We start from the raw sequence: 19,096 nt of genomic DNA, 5'->3' as shown, positions 1-19,096 counted from the left end.
AATGTCCCCTGTAGATGTGTCAATTGAAATGAGGATTTGCGGAGGAACTGACTCTGATATCTCTGCCTGTTTGTGCCCCTGCCTGGGAATAGGAAGGCCAGTGAGCTGCGTACTCTGACAGGCGGGAGACCAGGCATCAGAAGGTAAACCTTTAAAGAACTGAGTGTAAATAAAAATTCCTATCTACACCTTTGGGCACTGAATTATTTACATTAAACTCTCATTTAGAGCTTAATGCCCACTTTTCATAGCACCACATCTCAGAAATGTTAAAATACAAGACTACACCTATGCACCTGTAAAGTAATACAGCAGAAAATAAGTTTTGGAGGCTCCTTATTTTCCACCAATAAAATATCAGTGGCTATTTAAAGATTCTGGAAATCTAAATAAAAGTTTGCTTCTGTTAGCAAATCCTTTGCAATTTCTTCATGGAAATTACCAGTCAGGTTTCTGCATGGTTGACAGAGCATTCCAGTGACTAGTCGTATTAGTCATAGCAGCAGCATAGCACAGGTCAGCTGCATCGGTGTAACCTGCTGCCGGGTTCAAAGGCTGCTCTTAACCATCACCCATGTACGCACCAAGCCAAGAGGAACCTGTCTGCAGCCCCTTGCTGGGGTCTTAGAGCAACAGGAGAGAATTTACCCACACAGTTTCCATTCACAGGGATTGAAGGAATTGTGTAACTTCACTTCACTTAGACCAGTTTAGTGGCACTGCCTTCATCTAACCGTATTTGTGTTACAGTACTGATAACAACACCGTATCAGTTAACAAAATGAGACTTTGTCTAGCTCTATCAGGTATGAGAGAAGACAGAGCGAGGTGTGTTTGTCCCCTCTGATCCTCTTCTCTTGATCTGCTGATGCGGCTGTCAGCACAGGTGCAACCGAAAAGAACTGCAGGTCTCCTGCCCAGGCTAGCTTGAGGTGAATTATCAAAATAATTTCAAAGACATTTTGGAATCTAGCTTCCAGAAAAAAAAACAACACCTACCTGCCTTTCCCCTCCATAATAAAACCAACCCAAATTCAAGTCCCTGAAGTACGGTCCTTATGCTGTAAATAAATGTTCATGAGGAGCGTATGTCAGAAAGGAAAAAAAAAGCAGCTGTGTTAACATGGACCTTAGTCTGCCTTTGCTGAATTAAATGGCAAATACCTCCTTTGAAATCAAAGGGAAGACAGTCCAGCTCTTACTGCTTTTAAACATACCATCTGAAGATACCACCTTGTGGTCTTAAAAAAAATATTAAGTCAAAATGCTGTCAAGCAGGCAAAATAATTTTGTGTCATACTCCACCTGTATAATTTAATGTGAGCAGGATTAAATATACTTCTACATGTACTCAAATGTGTGAAGCTTTTCAAGGTAGTACAGTGGTACCTTTGAACTTCCCAGCTTCTCAGCAGTCTTCCCTTTAAATAGAAAATGCTTTCATATTTTTCTCTCCTACATGAGGAGCCTGAATATAGTTCCTGCTTCAAATCCTATTTTCATTTTAATTAGAAGTATCTGTAGACACATTTAGCTTTTTAAGAAGTGTCACAAGACCCTGCTTTGCTGCCATTCATCCCAGTGTGCATTACTGACCACGTGAGGCAACACGATGTGCCCAGCATGTCTTTTTTCTGTACACGACACTCACTGCCTTGCTCACATTGAGACTTGCCCTTTTATTTCAGAGTTCTTCTGTTGCATCTTTCTCCTTAATGGTTTGGAGATAGAGCAAAAAATAATCTAAATGACCAAGTCACTTCTAACGGTAACGCACACTCCTGTGTTCTAAAGGGTGTCTGTTTTCTAAAGAGTGATCTTACAAAAGCTAGCTGTCCCTTTGGTCATAAGATATAACTAAGGATTTGCATTGGCCTCAAACTTTTCAACTTGAAGAGATCTGTACTAAAACCCTGCTGTCTGGACTTTGAGGTGCAGCATCAGGGCAGAACCTCATTTGGAAGTTGGCAAAAGATGTCTGGAGCAGGTGAAATCGAGTTGAGTAAATGCAGTTTTTAAGACTTAAAGATAAACCTTAGATGTGATATCTTTAGACATTCTGATCCCGGATGAATCAGATATAACTCCTGGAATGGAAATAATGTGGCTATGTTAATTCAGCTTTGAAGAAGTCAGACATAGCTAACATCAACTTTGGAAGCAATTAGTTTAATCCAGCAATTTAAAAATCTTCAGGTCATGCATCTCAGAGGTTGAAAGTCTGTGATTTCATGAAGCTTATCTTTAGAAATCTTCACCTTGGTAATGGAAACATCTCTCAAAGCATTTCAAAATGGCACTCATGTGAAACCTAAAATGTACCATTTCATATAGAATCAGTTCTTGGGCAGGCTGTTTTCCCAGGCTCTTCCAGTTCTGGGACCTGTCAGTTTTCCCAGTGGATCTCAAGCATAACAGCTTTGCCACTTTCCTGTTTTCAGCTGCAACTCAACAAAAAACTGCAAACTAACTGCTATCCTGACGCATAGTGCATTGCAAGGAAGGGCAGGTTTCAGTTCATGAAAGATCCTGCCGTTCCAGCTGAATTACCCTAAAACATGGCAGCTTCACAGGCACACAGCTGGTTGCTTATGCAACTTTACGGGACAAAACACAGTAAGTAAAACCTGCAAATTAACATGTATCAAAGCTACTTTCTTCCTGCTGCTTTACATGAAGGAGCTTCTCTCTTTTTTGGATAAGTAGTCATCACTCAGCATCAGCTTCTTTTGCTGCCAGCCCATGCAGTGCTCCAACCAGGGACTCCCCAGTCCTGCAGCACACTTGCCACTGCACCCCCGCTCTGGGTTAGTTCCATGCACAGCTGAGAGTCAGAAAACTCAGCTTCTCCATTTTAGAGAATAGAAGAGGCTTCAAAAAACACAGTTTCAGTTTCACAGGCCAGTTCTGAAGGCATCTTCTGAGCTCATGTCTAAAGGAAATGTATGAGGGCACCATAATAATGAGAAAAGTTATTCCTTCAATGAAAGCACTGAAGTATCTAATTAACAAGTTAGCAAGTTACAGTGGGATTTACATGTATAGCATGTCTGTGTTCACTGGTACAAACAGGTTGACTGTGCTTTCTCTCACTATGTGAAGCGTGTGATGTGAGGCCAGATTTCTGTGAGCTGAGCTGCCAGCCCCCTGTGCACCCCGCAGCATGCCAGCGCTGTGCCTCAGCTTGCTCTGCCTGCCTAAAGCCATGAGGAGCTGACATGGAGCATGGCTGAGCCCACCTCCCTGGCAGCACCGCGCAGCACAGGCTTAGCAGACACTGCCATCTGCATTCAGAAACATGTCAGGGGAGCCTGGAAGGAAACCTGGTAGGTGTAGCTTTGTGTCAGAGCATTTGCTCAGGAATCATGAAATCCAGGTTTAGGGTCCTGAGCAGAAGGGACAGGCCAGAGCCAAGACCCCAGGAATGCTCTCATTCAACTCTCCCAGGCTGTAGGGGACTTTGAACTAAGTTCATCTCATCCTCACAGCCTCTGAAGTGAGCTCCCAAACTGAAAAGCTGAAAATCAGAACAAAATCTTGTAGCACATGCACGCCTCTTCTGTAACCACCGAAGACAAAAGCAAAATTCCAGAATTGGCAGGATGCAAGAAATAGCGTAAGTTGCTTTTGCCTTTTGTGTCTAGAATTCTTCACTCTGTCTCAGCCCTGGTCTCCGTTCCTCTGTTTCCCTCCTTCTCACTCTATTTTATTTTTATTTTTGCTCCTCCAGGTATAATTTCCGAGGCTTCCGCTGGCTCCAGGCTATGATCTTTGCTATAGAAGAAATAAACAGTAGCCCAACTCTCCTTCCCAACATGACCTTGGGATACAGGATATTTGACACTTGCAATACAGTCTCTAAAGCCCTGGAGGCCACCCTGAGTTTTGTGGCCCAGAACAAGATAGACTCCTTGAACCTGGATGAGTTCTGCAACTGCTCAGAACATATCCCTTCCACCATTGCAGTCGTGGGGGCAACCGGCTCTGGCATCTCTACCGCTGTGGCCAATCTGCTGGGACTCTTTTACATACCTCAGGTACGCTTTCACCTCGCTAGTCTAGGTTAGAGAAGTGGCCTGCCTGTCTGCTCTGCAGACATTGAACAAAACTTGTTTAATCTTTGCCATTTCCAATAGAACCTCAGGGAGAGAAACAATACAAAATGGGATGGGGGGTAGGGTGTGTGTCTTATGGTCAAAATATGTCTTGCTAGCAATTTCCAATTCTCAAACACAAAGGTTACGAAGCAGCCAGTAACAACATTCAGCCAATAGCAACTTAATCTAGGAGGACTACGGTCCTCTAGAGTGGTTTAGTCTGTGAACGTGGATGGTTTAGGTCAGTCATTGGCAGTTGCCAGCCTTGATATGTTAGTTGTGATGTTCCTTCACCGTGGTCACTGTCTAGTCATGCCCAACTACCACAGAGCCCATGTAAGGCAGAGCTCAGTCATTGCCAGCTATTCTTAGGTCGCTCAGCATCTCTGATCATTCAAGTAGGTGGTCTCTAAAGTCGTTGCTTGTGCTGTTCAGGTGCTGTGAAGGTTTCTTCTGGGCTGACCCATCTTCTTTTGCTCTAGGGCCTCCAAAACAGAGGTTGTGAAAGCATGTGGATATGTCCCCCCCTTATCCTGGGGTCACCTGTGTGGTGGTGTAGTTCTGCCAGCTCGTGTCGCAGCATCCTTCTCCCTGTATGCTGGCTCTACTGGGGCCAGTGCCAGCATCTATAGTCCCATCCTTTTGTTTAACAAGCTTGTTGCTCTGCCAAGACCCTAAGCAAAGTATAAGGCTGGTATACTATAGCTTAACGTTGTGGCTCTTGATTTTAGATTTCCACACCAAGGAAAACTTTGGAAAAAAGTGCTTGGCCTTGTATAGCCTAACATTTCCAGTTCCTCTTCTAAAACAAACACAGGTACCAGAGCCCACAAGAGTCCTTGTAACAAGATTGTGTCACACTGCACTCTCAGTCTGTCCTGAGAGGATAGATCTTTGCCTCAGTCGGGGCTCCAGTTCCCATCTGCACCATAGGTGGAGAAGGAAGGATTCTTGACTGCCTGGTGCACACCAACACATCTTGTCTATTTAATGTTATCAGTCTGACTCTTGCACAGAGTCTGAAAAAATGGACCGAGCAGGGCAAGAATAGTTTAAGCTAAGTCAAATATTTGTTATCTAGGTATTGCTCAGAGTGGCACTGGCAGGCGATGTGTGATAAATACCATGATGGCATTTTAAGGGATATTGTTGACTTACACATCACATTGCCAGGTGAACAAGGGCAGCTAAGACAGGTTGGTGGGCTGGACTGAACATAAGAGGTGTTTGCGGTTCTCAGACTTTCCCTTTCAACAGGGAACAGTATCTGTACTACGAGGCAGCAGCCTTACCCAGAGGTTGCAGAAATGGGTAGGTGTCAGGAGGTTCAGTTCTGGCAAGAAATCTCAGCCAGCTGGCCAAAGCATGGCAACTGAAAGCAGGCTTTTAAACTGGGAGTTGTTGTGTGGCATTAGAATTTGTATTATTGATGTCATTTATAGCAGGGCCATTAGCAAATGCATGTGTAACAGATCCTGCATTTCAGTCCAGGTTGGAGGTATATTTTACAATTAATGTAAGGCTCATTACTCATTCTGTTGACATAGAAACTGAAAATGTTATGACTTCTGTTCTGTTTCTCAAAATCTCACCTCAGTGTACCCTCACAGCCCATGTGGGAGCAGGGTACCTTGCAGAGCTGGGGGTATCTTGCCTGTACCTCCTGGCAGGAGGTTGTAGGAGATGAGTAGCACTGCTCCTGCAGCCTTTGAAACTGCACCAGGAGACCTCCTCTTCGTTCTCCTTGCAGGAAAATTAAATGCCAAAGTTTAAGGAGGAGATAAGTTTTTTCTGTAAATTTCCACTTTGTACAAATTGAACTGTTTATGGAAGACTTTCAAATGAAAGTCAGTCCTAAAGAGTTCAGATACCAATCTCAAAATGCAAAGATAAATGAGTTTTAAAGGTTCTCCAGATCTTTAAAATATTCTCTTCTGGGTTTTATGGGTTTTTTTCCTACTTGTAGAAAATCCAAATTAAATCTTAAGAGCATATGGCAGTCGTTCTGATTAGGAAAAAAAAATAAATTTCTTGATAGTTTTAGAATAGGAAATAAAATCCCATTTTAACTGTAAAACACAGTGGCTCATGGGGCATGGAATAACACCTACTGGCGTCTTTGCTGATTCTGGCCAGCATCAGGAAATACTGCTAAGGTAGCATTGACAAGCATTAACATACGCTCCACCAGATCAAGGCAACCGATATACATCACATTCTTCTTACCTCAGCTGGCAGGGATGTATATAACGTGTATAGTGCCTGGTGGAGCCTGTTTAAGCATGGGGACAGCAGTGTGTGGCAAGAAAAGACAGAGTAGGTTCAGGATGGCGGTACCAACCTGCTGTCTCATGTCTGGTTCAGGACAGAGGGAGCTTGCATTTGTCCTCCTTTATCTAAAAGATATATTCTTCTTGTTTCTGGATTTGGCAGGAATTGTGGTGAGGGTTGTGTAGGCCACCCGTGACCTACCTCTTTGACATTCCTCCAAGCTAGTGACAGTGTCTCTCTCCTTTAGATCCTTGACCTTACAGATGGACACGAGCTTGCTGCAGCCTCTCGGGTCCAAGCTCCTGTAGGTCTACCTCTGTAAGAGAGTCACAGCTACACGAACATACAGACTCTCAGAGTGGATCATGTGCAGCCCCAGGCTAAGAGTACATGGCTGCCAGTGTGGTGCTCAGTTTGCCCTTATCCCCTCCGAGGTTCCACAGTTGCTCAGCTTTCTCTTATCCCCTCCGAGGTTGACAGTGATGCTAAGTAAAAGTAGGCAATTTATTCCCAGGCAGTTCACATCATAGTGTGTTTTACTTGTTTACTGTGCTCTCACAGGTCAGCTATGCCTCATCCAGCCGTCTCTTGAGCAATAAGAACCAGTTCAAGTCCTTCCTCCGCACGATCCCCAATGATGAGCATCAGGCCACAGCGATGGCAGACATCATCGAGTACTTTCGCTGGAACTGGGTGGGAACAATTGCAGCCGACGATGACTATGGCCGGCCAGGGATTGAAAAGTTTCGGGAGGAGGCAGAGGAGAGAGATATCTGCATTGATTTTAGTGAGCTCATCTCTCAATACTCGGATGAAGAGGAGATCCAGCAGGTGGTGGAGGTCATCCAGAACTCTACAGCAAGGGTGATTGTTGTTTTCTCCAGTGGCCCAGACCTGGAGCCTCTCATCAAAGAGATCGTCAGGCGGAACATCACTGGCAAGATCTGGCTGGCGAGCGAGGCCTGGGCCAGCTCGTCCCTGATAGCCATGCCAGAGTTCTTCCGTGTCATCGGCAGCACCATTGGGTTTGCACTGAAGGCAGGACAGATCCCGGGCTTTCGTGAGTTCTTGCAGAAGGTACATCCCAAGAAGTCCACTAACAATGGCTTTGCTAAGGAGTTTTGGGAGGAGACGTTTAACTGCTATCTCCCTGATGGGTCCAAAAATTCTCCAGCTTCAACTTCCTTCCACAAGGGCCATGAGGAGGGACTGGGAGCTGGAAATGGAACAGCTGCCTTCCGACCTCCATGCACAGGAGATGAGAACATCACCAGTGTGGAGACACCGTACATGGACTACACGCACTTGCGGATATCCTATAATGTGTATTTGGCAGTATATTCTATTGCCCATGCCTTGCAGGATATATATACCTGTACCCCCGGGAAAGGGCTCTTCACTAATGGATCCTGTGCAGACATTAAAAAGGTTGAGGCATGGCAGGTAAGTCCTTCAGTTGCATGCCTGTGCAATATGCTTGCAGAAAAAAGACCCGGATGCCTTTTTAGGGTGCCCTTCATAGCCCTGGGTCTTGGACACAGCATAAGGCTCCTGGGATGTAGCATATCATTCACTGTGTGCGAGTCAGGTGCACGTCCTCACCCTGCAGGGAATGTAAGGTAAGTTGTGTTAGGTTTGCCTGCAGTTAGGGCTTACACTAAGTTAGATTTTCTTGCATTCACTATGGGCCAAAAGTGCACACACAGACAATTTCCACAGCCTGGCTGACGCAAGGTAACTTGATCATATATTGAGACTTACATAAACAAGAGGCCCTGAAGAGAGCACATAAACAAGGAAAACAGTTTTTAGAGTTCATTTTGTTTGGCAAGCTCTATGTCTTTTGCAATCCCACAGCAATTTTCCATACGGGCTCTACTTTTACCCCCCATTTTAAGCTTATATAGAATCAAACTAGGTCAGGTGGGGTAATGAAGGAAAATAACATGTGGCTATTGAGCAAATAATAGATAGCTGCTTTGATTTGGCAGTGATATTTGTGAACTGAGAAAACGATACTAATGACTTAGTCACATTTACTCATTCATTCAATGCACTCTGTCCACTGGCACATGGGTGGTATTCTGGCATTTTGTCTTCTGATCTGTTATGAATACTCTGTACCTTACGATATGTTTGTTTGTGCTATCCAGTGTGATTCACTGTGTGTTTTTAATATCTACTGCATTCTCAAGTAACAGAATGAGCTTGTAAATCTATCAAATGAAGACATGGCAAATACATAGCAAATTCTGTCTGCCCCATTCTAGTCATCACAGAAAACTTCAGCCCAAATGTGCCTGAGATCAGAACAAGATGGGTGAATATAAGGATCATCCTGTTCACCTGTGTAATTTCCTCTGTTCAGGATATCCTCACCAGAATAAAGGCTGTGGGTGCCACAGACTGCAGATGGTGGGTCAGCATTCACCTGTGGGAGCTGCAGTTCGGTTCCTGCCCAGTCTCGGTCAGCCCAAAAGCACCGGTCAGATCAAAGCAAAAAGCTTTATCTTGGCATTTATGGGAAACCTGCATTGGTATAGGTGCCTGATTTGGGTTTACCGAAACCACTTTACTCAAAGTTGATGAGTGCAGGGGTTGACTCTGGTTTAGTGGCCGTCTGTGAGGTTTCTGTCTTTGGCTTTTCAGGAGCGTACTGGCAGAAGTGGGCGAGTGACAGACAGATTTAGCTTTCACTGTGCGGGTAAAAATGATCCAGAATAAATATATTTTTAATTTGTTCCCTTATATCTTGTCAACTTGGAAAGTAAAGCAGGATATTCATACCATAGCTAAGTAAAAGAATGTGATGTTTGTTGAGGATTCCACAATCGAGAAAAATGTCTTCTCATTTCTGTGTTGCTTATCTGGTGCTGAAGGATGGCTGTATCAAATGTAAAGCATCCTGCTGATCTGGACTGTTGGGTATGCATACTTGCCTTAAATGAAGCAATCGGCATTGAGAAAGAGTATGTGGGGTTAACAGGACTGGGCAGGAATAGCGGGTGACACAAAGGAACAGGCTATACTTGAAATGACCACCATTAGGTGGTGTTGGCTGTCAGGCATATTTGATATTTGTGCATTTTTTCAGTTCATTTCAAAATCAAACACATGAATAGCAGGTAAATGCCAAATCTGTGTGCACACCTACTTCATATCAGGCATTGCGGCTCATTACCCTTGGGAAGGTTTCCTCAGCCCTGGGGACAATGAGTTCAACTCACATTAAATGTGCATCCTCCAGCATCTCCAGAGCCGTATCTGACAACCAGACAGAAGAAAATCTTTCTACTAAAGACAATCTCATTTTGAGGGGTACTTCGACCAGTGGTCGGTGCCTGCTCCCTCTTCTCACAATTGGCTCAAGGGTTTCTTGGTAGGAAGCGACCTGAGGGAGGGAGGGCAGCGCTGGGAAGCCTCTGTGCCTGGGGCTGGAGGCAGCAGCTGGTGGTGGTGCCTGCTATCGCTGTCATCACTGCCATCACTGCCATTGCTGCCATCACTGCCATTGCTGCCTGGGCGGTGCGTGGCACGGATAAGGCAAACCCAGTGAACCCGTGGTTCCATTAGCCTGAGCCCCTGCCTAGAGCAGCCCTTGCCAGTGGGGTCGGTGGCTGGAGAGGGCAAATGGTGCGTTTCACAATTTAGTTATGTACCATATAATTTTGTTGTCCTTCAGTGGTGCTACCCTATTAACACATATGAGTAATTATTTACTTATTGTCTGCTAATTGTTAATTTTATGTACTCATAATGCAAACCTTTTGGAGCAACAGTTTTATATAATTAGTGGAGGGTGTTTGTGTGGGTCTCTATATAAAAATAACATTTTTTCCTCAGTGATCAGTTTGTTTGAACTGGACAGCAGGAAACCTAGCACAGAATTTCTGTGAGTTGGTTAAACTGGGTGCAGTTCTCCTGTTGAGAATTCACCATCTCCAGTTTAAGAAAGCACTGTGTATGTTTCAGCGTGGGGAGCACGGCATATTTCTGTGTCTCCCAAGCTGAAATATCAAATACTAACAACTTCCTTCTCTACTTACTTATAGGTACTGGTTTAGGAAGCTGCTTACTGATTTTCTCCACTCAAGTTAGTGGTCTGCAACAGACCCTGTCCATAAACCCAGTCCTGTTTCCTTTTGTTTTACCAACACCTCTGAAGCTGGCTGCAGGCATCCCCCCTGGAGACAGGACCGGTGAGCCCCAGCTCGCAGGCTGCCGCAGTGGGTGCAGAGATGCAGGCGCAGGCAGAGCTGGCGAGCAGGCAGCGCAGCTTCCAGGCAGCAGCTGTGCCACTCACTCCACACATGGTGCTGCCCGCGGGGTTTGGAGCCCTGTGTCTGAGAATGGGAAAACTGACACTTCTGTACTCTACAGAAAATTACAGACTTTAATAGGATGTCTGTGCTGCCCTTCTTTGAGTAATGTATATGGCTGCAGCTGTCACATTCTAAGAACCTACCCTGCTGCAAGGCAGAAGATAATCCAGGGGCACACCTTTGTGAGATGCCTGCAAAGAGCAGATAGCATTCTCTGCGCATGCCGTTATCGTGTCCTGCACAATACCGATCAAGATCAGATTAATTACTTCTTTTTGTAGTGTTTTGTTCAGGTAACAAAAAGGTGCAGAGCAATCCAGAACAAAATGTATAAGCAACTTCTGTTATGTTTGGAAAAGGCAAAATTTTACACAAAGCACCAAGGATTAAAGCACATGACTACAAATAGTACAACAGAAAGAATCCTCTTAAAGGAACACATCACATCTGATTATCTGATGCCCATTCTCTTCTGCTGGTGGGCTGTGGGGTTTTTAGGAGTCTGTAGTGAGTAGGGCTATTTCTGTGTGTGGCTCTGGTTCATGGACTGGCCTCCCCCCAATACAGGCTCTCCCATAAGCTACAGAATAGCAGTGGGAAGGTACGGCAAGAGATGGGACAGGACTCAGGATCCCTGTACTGATGCTGCCTCTATCGACATTCCCTGCCTCTTTGCCCTGTTTCTCCACAGCAGCTCAAACAATCTGCTTTTGAAGCCCTTTTTTCTTAATATCTTCCTAGATTAAATTTCTTGTGTCCCTCAAGTTCCTTCATTTTTTTGGTCTCTGCTCACATGGCTGTTCCCATGTTCATGTCTAACAGCAAGTCCATCTGTTCTTTCTTCAGTGCCCCTCTGAGCAAAGATTTATAACCCTTTGGGGCGTTTGCAGGAGCCTCTCTGGTGTCTCTCTCTCATTTTAAACAGTCCTGCAAAAAATAAGGGTAAAACTAGTAGGGGATCCTAATCCGTCCTTCAGAGCAAATATTTACTACTTCACATTCTTTCTGTGCACGAGGAGGACAAACCTGTCTTTTCTTCAGACATAGTTCACTCTGTGTTTCAGCCCCTTCAGCTGGCTTCTTGCTGATGGCCCTCAAGCAGTGGGAGGACCTCTCCTTCTGTCTCACACAAAAGCATTGCTGCCCAGCGTGGACGGCAGGCTCCTGTGGATTCGGGAAGGCAAAGGTGCGCAGCCCCAGGGTGACGTAGCAGAACACCCTGCAGCACACTCCCGGACCATTTGTTAGGTTGTGGTTACCTGGAGGCTGTGAACTTTGGCAGGTTCATAAGTGAAAAATGAGATAGCTCTCCTAGGCACCAAGGCAAAGCATGCTGCGCAGGCTGAAAAATGTCCTTTCTTAATGATTAGCAGGTTAAAGACTGTGCTCATGTAAATTATTCTATGCCTAGAAATTTGATTGACCTCAGACTTAGTGAAAAGCTGCTATATGCTGTTCCACAAAATAAAGGCAAATAGAAATTGACTTCACCTAGCAACACCTAATGTTTTTTATGACACCTGTGCACCTCCCAGCCAACTCCTCCCTCCCCTGCCCTGGTGATACACCTTATGAAGAGACAAAAATGGATTGGTGCATTCTCCAGCTTTACATTCAGGTATTTCTAGCTAGCTGGAAATTGATTCTGCAAGGCTTTAAAGAAGTGGATGATGCCTTAGATTACATACATCTCTCCAGACCTTTGAGCCTAACGACTTACCTAATCAGTTCTGTGTCTGTTGAACTATATAGGCCTGTTGGAACAATTAAGGTGGTGCATGGAAAACAGCTGCTTTGTGAATGTGCATAGTGAATGAAACAGTATCAGAACTGAGGCTGGCGTGACAATTTGGTTCAGGCAGAACTGCAATGAAGACAGTGGAAGCTGGTGAATATCAGGCAGCTGCAAAACCTCACCTAGTCCACATTACAAATACACTGGAAATAGATGTGTTATGAACAGAAAGCAAGAATTTCACCAGTGTGCCCTTGCTGTGGGAGACCAAACTGGGAGGCAGACAACCTGAGCCACACACAGAAATGCGTGGGCCGATAGAGCAAACACAGCTATTTTCCCCACAAGGGCAATAACAGATGATCGCTTATTCATGCTTATTTGGAGATAACAGCTTGCCGTCAGCTGAGAGCATCGCTTGTGAGCTCTTCAACCAAGCAAACAATCAATGGAATATTATTTAGATGTCTCTGCAACTAAAAGGAGAAAGACTTAACTGGACCTGACTGAAGGGGGGGTCAGGCCTGTAACATCACCAATAGAAAATGCACAGTGAAACCATCGCCCCAACAGAGTTGCTAGAAGAAAGATAAATGAACTGCATGCAGCAAATACACAACCTCTATGTCATGAAGTAAGCAGCTGTGGTTATTAATTACGTGGTGAAGAATGGCTGAGATTCTTTCAAATCAGGGTAGCATACACTGCCTGATGACAAAACCAGTAGTATTCCTGCCCACCCCAAAACATGCTGAATTTTTCATAAAAGTCATTTTGAATATAGTCACTTACACGCTGCAATACAACAAAACTTGTATTTGAAAAGAAGCATTTTAAAATATTTATGAAGCTCATTTTCACTTGGGGAAAAGAAGTCAGTTTTGCAGCCTATATTGGACCTGGGAATTTCAGGGAAGGCTCCATGAGATGCTTGCATAATGTCTCTATCTGTAATGACTTCAGATAATAATTGCCCCTTGAATTACCAAGACACCAGTATCTTTTACTAAGGCACAGCATGTCTGTTACACAAAAAGATATAAAGTTGCTTCTAGGACTGACCTTTCCTGATACTACTCACAAACGGACCTGGTGACAAAGGGCACCTTGTGAGCCCCCTAAAGGCACTCAGAAAGTGAGGTGAGGAAGCAGTGGATTTATCAAAAATTCAGTTTCATTTGTATCATTCCTCTGACTTGACTGATTTCCATTTATCCCAAGGTGGGGTTGAAGCTAACTTCAAAAGCATGGTAATTGTAGCAGTTTTATTCTTTCTTTTCTTTCTAGGTGGTCAGCCATCTTCACAGATGCTTTACTAACTAGCCACATAGTTTTATCCCCAAAGTGAGCTTCCATGCACTATCAAGGACTGGTATTGCTCCACACAGTGGGTGAAGTTTGGAGGAAGGAGAAAAAATTACCTGTTATGGCAGATAAAGGACCCTTTTGCCTTGTAGAATTATGATCTCCCCACTAGACCAGAAGCAATACTTTGCTCAGAAAGGACTTTTACCTGCATCTCTGAGAGGAATTACATTAAGTTATTTAGGAACTGTAGAAATCAAAGCTTTGATAGGAGATTTCTTTGTTGGCCAAGAGTTATATTGGTAAAGGAAATGGAAAAAAACAGTTTTAAGCTAGTATCCAAGTGGAACGTGTGCCCAATCACAGTTAGAGTGAATTCACTGGGACTTCAGCTGACCATTGATGGGAACTATGCCTGTGCTTGCAACAGATGCCCAGTCTGAATGTCAAAAACAGTTACATGAATTCAGTCAACAAATTGTGACTATAGGAAACTTTAGGACTCTTTTTTTTTTTCTTTCTTTCTTTTCCCCTAAATTGATAATAGATCTTGAATAGATTATAAGTAACCATTGAACTCAGATTTGATGAATGACCATCATTTTGTTACAAGAAATGACACCAAGTACGCAGTATCAGTTGCTTCTCTAACAGAGAAAGGCAGCTTACCCAAGCATTGAAGTAATTCATCCTATAGTTCCAAATAGGAGCAAATTTACAGTCAAAAGCTATGAATTCCTCCTGGCCTAGAGAAAGGCACAGTTCTTCAAATCAATATCAGCAGCATTCTGTGCAGGATGCAGTTTCAGACCTTGCTGGGACTTTGAAGTGACCGATCCGTAACAGGCTGTTAGAAGGAAGCGACAGCAAACGGCTGCAGAGACACATACGGTTTCATTCTCTGCACAGCTGGGTAGAGACAGCGTTAAACACCTCCCGGAAGACATTTCAATCAGATTTTGATCATGCAAGATATTATGTGTGAATTATGCTAAGTGAAAACACTGAGCTTTTAGGATAACCATTGGCTCTGTTAGTAGATTTAATAATTGGACAATTAATTACCTATTATTTAGTATTAAATTTATACTTACATTAATATAATGAGCCCTATGTTAAGCTTTCAGGTACTTCACCATAGCAGTTACCATGCAGTACTATGACCTCCCAAGAGCATCATTTACTCAGTCAGGACTTCTGCCAACAGACCTGCCAGTAGATCCTCCGCCATTATACATACACATATATATATATATACATACAATATACATACACAGCACCCTGGGCCATTGTAGCAAATGTATTTCTCCATATTCTATTTGTTACAAGTGGAAAAACAAAGCAATTGTGGCAAGTCTAGACTAGGTCACCGTGATGGTTCTTTCGTATCCTGGCTGTAGGTAAGACAGCAGCATACAGTACAGTACAAAATACCATCTGACAGCACTGGCAGCTCCCACTGTACCTGTGCCTCGCCTTTGTCTGTCCAGAGACCATCTCTGTCCACAAAACCTTAATAGGAACCTAAAAATGTTCCAATGAAGTTACTTTCCAAATGGTCAGGCAGTCTGAAATCCTTTGTATAATAAACTATCTAAATTTACAACACATTCAGGAAAGTAATCTCGATGAAGCTGAGGGATGCTTCACATTGGGCATAAAGCCTGGGTATTTCCCTTCTGAAGGGCTGTGTTTGCCAGTCAAGCTGGTGTTTAGCAAGATTTGTTTTCCCCAAAGACATGCTGACTAGTAGACTTTTTTTTATTAGTATGATCCATGGCAGGTCACATCTCTTGTCACAGATCTTGTCTTATTTCTAGCTGGGATTTAACTGACCTTTAGTTTCATTGGTCCTTACTTGGCCATGCTCTATTAGATTTAAAAGTCCAGATGAAGTACACATCACTTTTCTCTATATGGTATTTATGTACATAGATCAAATTATTCCTTTGTCTTTTCTTGATAATTTAAACAGAGTGGACTTTTAGTCCTAAGATATGTTTTCTGTTTTATTTCTGTATCTTGTCCAGTTACTCATCCTTCTTTTTGGCATATATTCAGTATTACTTTTAACAGGCTCAGCACAGCCAGACAGTAGGAAAAAAAAATCCCACATTTACATACTCTTATTACTTCCTCATTTATGCATGCAGCAGTTGCATTAGCCTTCCTTGCCGCAGCGTGCAAGGGAAAGGTCGCGGTAAGTTGTCAGTAATACTTTGCAGGATGTGGTACCCTCCCTGTGCTGGTGGCTTGAATTTCTTACGCCTTGATGTGTAGGTCTGAATTTCACTGTATTAGACACAGATGTTTGAGAGCAATCTGAGGGAAATGCTTTGTCCTGATTATTATTTACCATTACCTTAATCCAGGCATTTTCTGCAAATTTTCCCAGCACTGCTTTTGTATTTGCTACCACGTTATGGATGAACATACTGGGTAGCAGGGAGTTGTTTACTGGGGCTGGAGGAATTCCCCACGAACTGATGATCTGTCTCTGTTGAAACCTGTTTTTACAAATCTGTTGGGCAATTATTGATCCAGGAATGTTTGTTCTACATTAAATGTAAAGCTCAGATATTTCACTTCTAAAGGGGTGTGTTTGTCAACCAAACTTGGATTTAACAAGATCTATACTCCTCAAAGCCTTATGTCCTGGCAGAAATTATGTTTCGGTCCTAGAATTTTGTATTAATTGATCCTCAATGCACAAGTCTTGTTTTCCCATTGTTTTTCCTGGGATTGATGTCAGGCTAACCAGCCCTTGGTTAGAGAGGACATCCCTCTGCCTTTTACGATACCGTCTTTGCTTGGCAGCTTGCAGCCCGTCAGAGGCTGCCCCTGGAGCAGCTCACTGGGCAGAAACACAAGCCCCTGTAAGAGGGGTCAGCTCTGATCCATGCCCTGCACGGACTGATGTGGAGGGAAACTTGAGGCAGGCTGTTGGGAGTGTGTTACTGCCCACGTGTACCAGAGAGGTGGACTGGAATTGCTGTGGAATAACATTAGGTATCATATTGACTTTGTCATTCAAAGCCAGTGGCATTTTTATGCGCATACCATAAACCTACAGTATTAGCGTTCTTTTTATTGCCCATGGAGTGCTGTGATGAATTGTCTGGTTTTGTCAGCCTTTTAGATCCAATTTAAATGCTTGGGCTGTTCTCTAATGTCTTTTTAAGGACCTTCTACATTCGTTAATGTCACATTATGGCTCCAAACCAAGTGCCTTTGGGATAAGAATGTCCAGGGTTATTTTGTGATAGCAGGGGCAATAACTTATTCATTTAGGTTTCCTGCTCATCCTTCTCTTTCTATCTTTTATCTCTTTAGCTTTCCATCCTCTTTAGCTGTCTCTTACAGCCTTACATCATGAGGATCTGGCATACATGACACCTTTCCATTTTAATATATTCAAGAAATTCCTTAATATGTTGCTGGTAATTTTTTTCTTCTTCTCTTTTGTGTTCTACTTTCCGTGAATATAATACTTGTGTTTCACCTTGTTTGAATGGTCTGTGTTGGATTAGTGCTTTTAGAGCACACCAAAATAAATACTGCTCTTTGAGGTTTATTTGTATGATGGGAATAGCAACATATCATTCCCCCTTAATCAATGAGCTTTTATTTTAATCAACACAGACAAAATTTCTGAACTGATAATAGGTTTATCATGCATGCAGTACAGTCATTCAGTCCTTCCCCCTAGCTCATCCATTCTGTTGGATACAGAGACCTCCATCATCACTGACCTACACTTGTACATCACTGGGGCAGAGACCTGTCAGAAGGGGTTGATTTTGTATAGCATTATATTCCACATCTAGGGAATCCTCCACAGAAATAATTTTTCATTTCATAACCATGATTTTTGCCATGTTTACTAGGAACTGCATAAATGCTCACAGCATTTGTAAGGAGGGGAGAGATGCTGTCACTGCAGCCATTTCTCTCCAGAATAGATCTGTTGCAGTCAGTAGATCAGCCTGGTCAGGACGGCACTGAACTCGGACTGGGGGTACCCCAGATGCCTTAATTCCTGAAGCTGCTTGTAGAAGAAGGGTTCTTTTGGACTCTAGGGAACTAATAGTACAATATCATGCTTTGGGCCATACAAATCTATTGGGGTACCATCATACAGCTGGATCTTAACTGAAAACAGAAATAGGAGGAAATGTTAGAGGAAAAAGCTCTTTTATCTTCTCTCTTCTCCCCTGCAGTTAGTCAAACTCACTAATTGCAGTTAACTGAAACAACACTGTCCAAACAAGCATTTTGACAGTCAAAGCGTTTCCTCTTTTTCCCATTAAAAAAGGAATTGCAAGTAAAAATGGAACTGTGACTTGAAGGTCACATTTTAAGTTTAACTTAAAAAAAATTTATTTGCACTGAATTTCAGTTGACTGAATTTCACATTAAGTTTTCCTATGTAAATATTTGGTTTCAAAAAACCCTGTATTTGAGACGTGTGCAGAGGATGTTCCCACTCTGTTTATCATGTATCATGTGGATCCAGTCAAAGCCAAGCACATGAAAACTTTCTTGCTATATTTCCCAGTCATATCGCATTTAGCAAAATCATTATCCTTTATCACAGCATGCTTAAGTGATGTGCCGTTAGCTATCAGCTTTGCATTAAGCAGTACAACCCCAGGACATGCACTATATAGAGAAGTGCAGTTGGAACAGCAGGTGTGCACATGGCCTGTTTTGGATGTGGTTGAGTTTTGGAGGACCTTCAGGAAACAAAATATTGGGGTCTCATCCTTGCTGTGTCCTGCGGCCTCCTAACTGATAGTTAAATCAGTCTGGAAAACCAGCCACGTGACACCAAAATACTGTAAGATAATTTCTTGATTACTCTGAGAACCTCTGTGACTCAGCAGACAGGTCCTCCTGAAGCATTTTAGACCCAGTTTTGTAATGGCACTGGGGCCTCTGCAAACACCAGTAAATACCTAATGGGATTTTCTAAAGTGTCTCAGTTAGACCTGACTTGTGCAGCCTCTGTTAGGAAATCCACTAGGCTTGTGGGTTTGAGTTCTTTCTGGGCATCCTTGTAAACATAGTAGTGTAGTAAATCTGACCCTAAACCAGATTAGTCCCATTTTGAAATGCATGCCCTTGACATTTTTGGTTTAAGTTACTTGCTCCTGTTGTAGTAGCTATTAATTTATTACTGCTGTCACCTTGCACTGTCAAGAAAGCATCGAAACTGCTGCAGCTTTGAATCAGCAAAGCCATGTCCCTTGGTTGCTGGCTAGAAAGCCTCAGAAGCTAACCCATCAAGCCCAGTTACAGGCAGTCCTGCCAGCCCTAGCTGCAGGAAGCTCTAGGCTTCATCCGATTCCAAGCATACTGAGCAT

General features: G+C 43.4%; 2 protein-coding genes across 4 annotated transcripts in view; both read left to right on the top strand.

The window, feature by feature from the left end:
* LOC308065231 (cystatin-B-like) overlaps positions 1–19,096 on the top strand; it is an 85,524-nt gene that overhangs the window by 39,933 nt on the left and 26,495 nt on the right. The window lies entirely within an intron of this gene.
* The window catches only part of CASR (calcium sensing receptor), a 79,558-nt gene that overhangs the window by 40,060 nt on the left and 20,402 nt on the right, over positions 1–19,096 (top strand). For all 3 annotated transcript variants that reach the window (XM_080390945.1, XM_080390944.1, XM_080390946.1), the window contains 2 exons: positions 3,731–4,037; positions 6,930–7,811. In XM_080390945.1, coding sequence (XP_080247071.1) covers positions 3,731–4,037; positions 6,930–7,811 — 1,189 coding nt within the window. The remainder of the gene's footprint in view (positions 1–3,730; positions 4,038–6,929; positions 7,812–19,096) is intronic.

This window comes from Falco punctatus (genome assembly GCF_963210335.1).
Source record: "Falco punctatus genome assembly, chromosome: 6".
NCBI lineage: Eukaryota > Metazoa > Chordata > Aves > Falconiformes > Falconidae > Falco > Falco punctatus.
Note: the sequence above shows the minus strand (reverse complement) of the source record. Positions and strands in the feature narration are given on the sequence as shown.